Raw genomic sequence first — 3852 nt, 5'->3', positions numbered from 1 at the left:
ATAACCTTTAGTCACTGTTTTTTTTTACGAACTTCTCTCTGGTCCCCCTGATTTGACCCAATCCGTGAGTCAAACAGTGGCATCCCTGAAGGCCACAAGAAATCTGACAAGAAATCTGGCACGCAACCAGAGCCGTAGCCGTAGGTGGAAATCCGTGGAACACGCCCAGGTAAGCTCGCTTGGTGCCGGATTGGTCGCGTGGGAGTGGTCCATAATGAGCCAGAGTCCCCGTCCAACAGCTCAACATGGGTCAGCGTCAAGGCCACCCCATTACCTTTGAGGAGATCAGCTCAGCCTGGTTACCCGGCGGCGTGCCCGCCCTGCCGCCCACCGGAGCCACCCACACGGCCCCACCCACCTCGCACGCCCCTTCGACCACCCAGGACCCAGCCCCGAGTCAGTCGTTGGGTCAGGGCTTACTCCGTCAGACCCGGAATATTCAACGGTTGACCTCGTTGAGTTATGTCCAATTCCTGGGTCACATCCAAGAATTGAATGGGATTTCCAGTCGGTTCCTGGATTCCAATGGCAAGCAATTGGTGTTCGCCGTTCAACGAGGCACGGACACGACCATCTTGTGGAAGGCCACGGCCAAAGTAGCCTGCGTCAAGGTGGATGCCCACAGCAAATCCATCGATTCCTACCGGACCTTGTCGTTACCCGAGTTTCTCGTGGTCTATCACCGTCTCAAGAACCACTCCACGGCTTTTGGCGATCCTTGCGACGAGGCCAGTAAGATTCACTTGGCGGCCGATGTGGCTTCATTAGTCGATGCTTCTACGGCTGCGGCTGAGGTCGAGACCACCGTGGGCTCGAATCAAGAGGGACTGGACGAGTGTTGCATTTGTCTTGAACGTCGATCGGAATTGATCTTGCCGTGTGCTCATTCATTTTGCTCGCCTTGTATTGAGCAGTGGCACGAAGGACATCATACGTGTCCCATTTGTCGAGAGAACGTACCCAGTACGGATGACGGTTGGGTGGTGTATGAAGAGCCCGATTCGGCGGAAATAGCTACGGATATACAAAAGTTGCTCATGGACTTGACTCAGTGAAAGAAAACTCTCAAGATGGCCGAGCCCAATCCAGCCATGTTTGAATACGATTGTGAGGCGGTTCGGGTTCGAGCCAAGCGCATCAATCCGAGTACGGGCACGGAGGAGATGAGAAAGTTCTCGGTCGATCCCAACCTCACCAGCTACGATATTCTGAGAAGCATTTTGGGCCGAGCTTTCGACATAAGTGACCAATTCCTGATTTTCTTCTTGTCCGGGGTCGATTGGCTACCCCTCATCTCGGATTGGGACTTGGATATCGCTATTTTAAGCGCAGCTGAACCCTCGCTTCTGCTTCTCCTATCTGAAGTGAGCCCTAAGAAACTGGCTGCATGTGAGCCCACAATAATTTCGACCACACCCACTCGAGTTCGAACCAGTGTTAAAGCGAGCGGATCTCGGAATGCCGGCAGGCCGCCAAGTGGAGCCGAGTCGCTCAAGGAGAGACAACCCAGTCCCATTTTGGCATCTTTAAGACAGCAAATGGAAAGGAATCTCCCCGGTTTATCTAGCCGTCTACACAAGGCCATGACCATGGCCGAAGAAGTTATCGTTCCGAAAGGTCAACAATTGGCCAGTCTCTTTGATGTGGATGATGGCTCTCAAACGCGAGACCCCGCCAGTGTGTCCGACCAGGATTTCGGCAAGTTTCTCAACAAAGTTGGAGAGTTGTCACAACCCAAAGAATTGCGTTTGGCCGTGTTTCAAAGTGGCATTGAACCCCCCTTGAGGAAGGTGCTTTGGAAGCACCTATTGGGCGTGTACCCCAATGGTTTAACGGGTAGACAGCGCGTGGATTTCATCAAGCAGAAATGCGCGGAGTACGAATGTCTGAAGAACGTCTGGATGGAAATGATTCTTCAGGGTCGAGTGACGGACGATTTGAAGCACATTACCAACATGGTTAAGAAAGACGTTTTAAGAACGGATAGACACGCGGCATTCTTTGCAGGAGAAGGCAATCCAAATGTCAGTATCATGTACAATATTCTCACTACGTATGCGCTCAATCATCCATCCGTGGGATATTGCCAGGTAATCATACACATTATTCCATCTGTTCACTGACGTTAATGGATGCTTACAATTTCATTGTGATTGTTCTCTCTACTAGGGCATGTCTGATCTCTTGTCCCCCATCATGGCCGTTATGATTGATGAAGGTCAAGCGTACGTATCATTCTGTGCGTTGATGACCCGGTTGAAGTCTAACTTCATGTCTGACGGGAAAGCCATGACCAAGAAGTTCGAACACCTGTCTCAATCCCTCTTGTATTACGATCCCGAGTTCTTCTACTACTTGAAGCAAAGACACGCGGACGACCTATTGTATTGCTATCGATGGCTCGTGTTGGAAATGAAACGTGAATTTTCTTTTGAGGACGCCTTCACCGTAGCTGAAGTGATATGGGCATCTCTACCTCCTTGCCATGCGAACAATATTCACGGTGTGCAACTCTATGAGCATAGATTCGTTCCAAAAGATGCCAAGAATGTCGTGCGAACTCCAAATGAAGGCGCCATGGCTAACATTGCAATCCTGAAGAAGCGACTTCATCAAAGCGATTCCCGCGGATTCATCAGGAATCGCATCAAATCAGCTGATATGGCAGACGATGAGGTTAAGGCCACACGAAGTCCATTGCAAAAGAGTTTAAGTCTCATGAGTGGGAAATATGCAACAAATCACGAGAAAGAGGCACCCGACAAGACCCATGAGAGCGAAAACAAGGACAACTCTCCATTGCCGGCAAAGAAAATCACGAACCTCAATGAGTTCTATCAACTGAAAACCTCTGTGTCTGAGTCAGAGGCATTGAAGGATGTCGCCGGCATGGATCTGGATGATAGTCTCGGCACCAATGAAGCTTTGGATGCTGGCGAAATGGCTGGCTTATTGGTGAAACGCCTTCCAAGTCCCATCGAGTTTGGAGATGGGAATCCATTCCTGATGTTTGTGGCTCTATCATGTATATTGCAACATCGAGACGCAATCATGGAACAGCAGCTAGACTACCAAGAGATCGCCATGTACTTTGATCGCCTCATCCGTCGTCATGATGTGAAAAAATCGTTGAAGATTGCGCGGGTCATGTTCTCGGAATATCTCAATGATGATTGGCAACAGAAGAAGAAACAGGATGGAAGTGCAATGAAAAGCCCCTCAACGGAGAGTCCAAGATGTGATTCTTCTACCAAAAATTGCTGAAGGAGAGCAATCCATTTATATAATTGTCATAACCATTCCAAAGACCTAAATATTTTCATTAATTCATCCTGTATCTAGTTTAAATTGCTACGATTGAATGAGTTCAATCATATTTTTTTATATCCCCCTTTGTTTGCCTTGTACTAATACTATATAGTTTGTAATGCTTTTCCTACTATTCTTTGAGTTCATGCGGTACTTCATTCAAAGATTAAAAAAACCTGCAAATGAATCGCTTGCCCTGCTTGAATCAAGCAGATTATAAAGTGCATTACTCGTGATGCCTCTTTTTGTCCATGACCTTGAGTTCTCGTCTCTCCCAGCACCAACTGCTATAAGTCAAGCCCCATGAGTTGTGATGTATGGTATTATTGGGGGCAATATATGAATTAGTGTTTTCCACAACTAACCAAGCAACCACATGCAAGCCACCAACATGATCCTTCTCTCCCCTCTCGTGTGATTCTCCAACACCGGGTCTTCAGGCTTGATCTTTGCTCTTCAAATGTGAGGTGTCAACAACCAAGCTGGAAACATTTCTGAACAATCCAAACAAGATCATCAGGCAAAGCAAAGCACTTAAAATAA

The 3852-nt window shown here is 48.0% G+C and overlaps 2 protein-coding genes across 2 annotated transcripts; both read left to right on the top strand.

Moving 5' to 3' along the window:
- Window positions 1–138: 138 nt before the first annotated feature.
- On the top strand, window positions 139–3442 carry LOC131880135 (TBC1 domain family member 25-like). The gene is made up of 2 exons (XM_059226659.1): window positions 139–2090; window positions 2170–3442. The coding sequence occupies exons 1-2, from the start codon at window positions 1071–1073 to the stop codon at window positions 3262–3264; spliced, it is 2115 nt and encodes a 704-aa protein (XP_059082642.1). The 5' UTR covers window positions 139–1070; the 3' UTR covers window positions 3265–3442.
- Window positions 246–1708, top strand: LOC131880137 (RING finger protein 141-like). The gene has a single exon (XM_059226662.1). The coding sequence runs from the start codon at window positions 246–248 to the stop codon at window positions 1053–1055; it is 810 nt and encodes a 269-aa protein (XP_059082645.1). The 3' UTR covers window positions 1056–1708.
- Window positions 3443–3852: the final 410 nt, after the last annotated feature.

This window comes from Tigriopus californicus, chromosome 5 (assembly GCF_007210705.1).
Source record: "Tigriopus californicus strain San Diego chromosome 5, Tcal_SD_v2.1, whole genome shotgun sequence".
Taxonomy (NCBI): domain Eukaryota; kingdom Metazoa; phylum Arthropoda; class Copepoda; order Harpacticoida; family Harpacticidae; genus Tigriopus; species Tigriopus californicus.
Note: the sequence above shows the minus strand (reverse complement) of the source record. Positions and strands in the feature narration are given on the sequence as shown.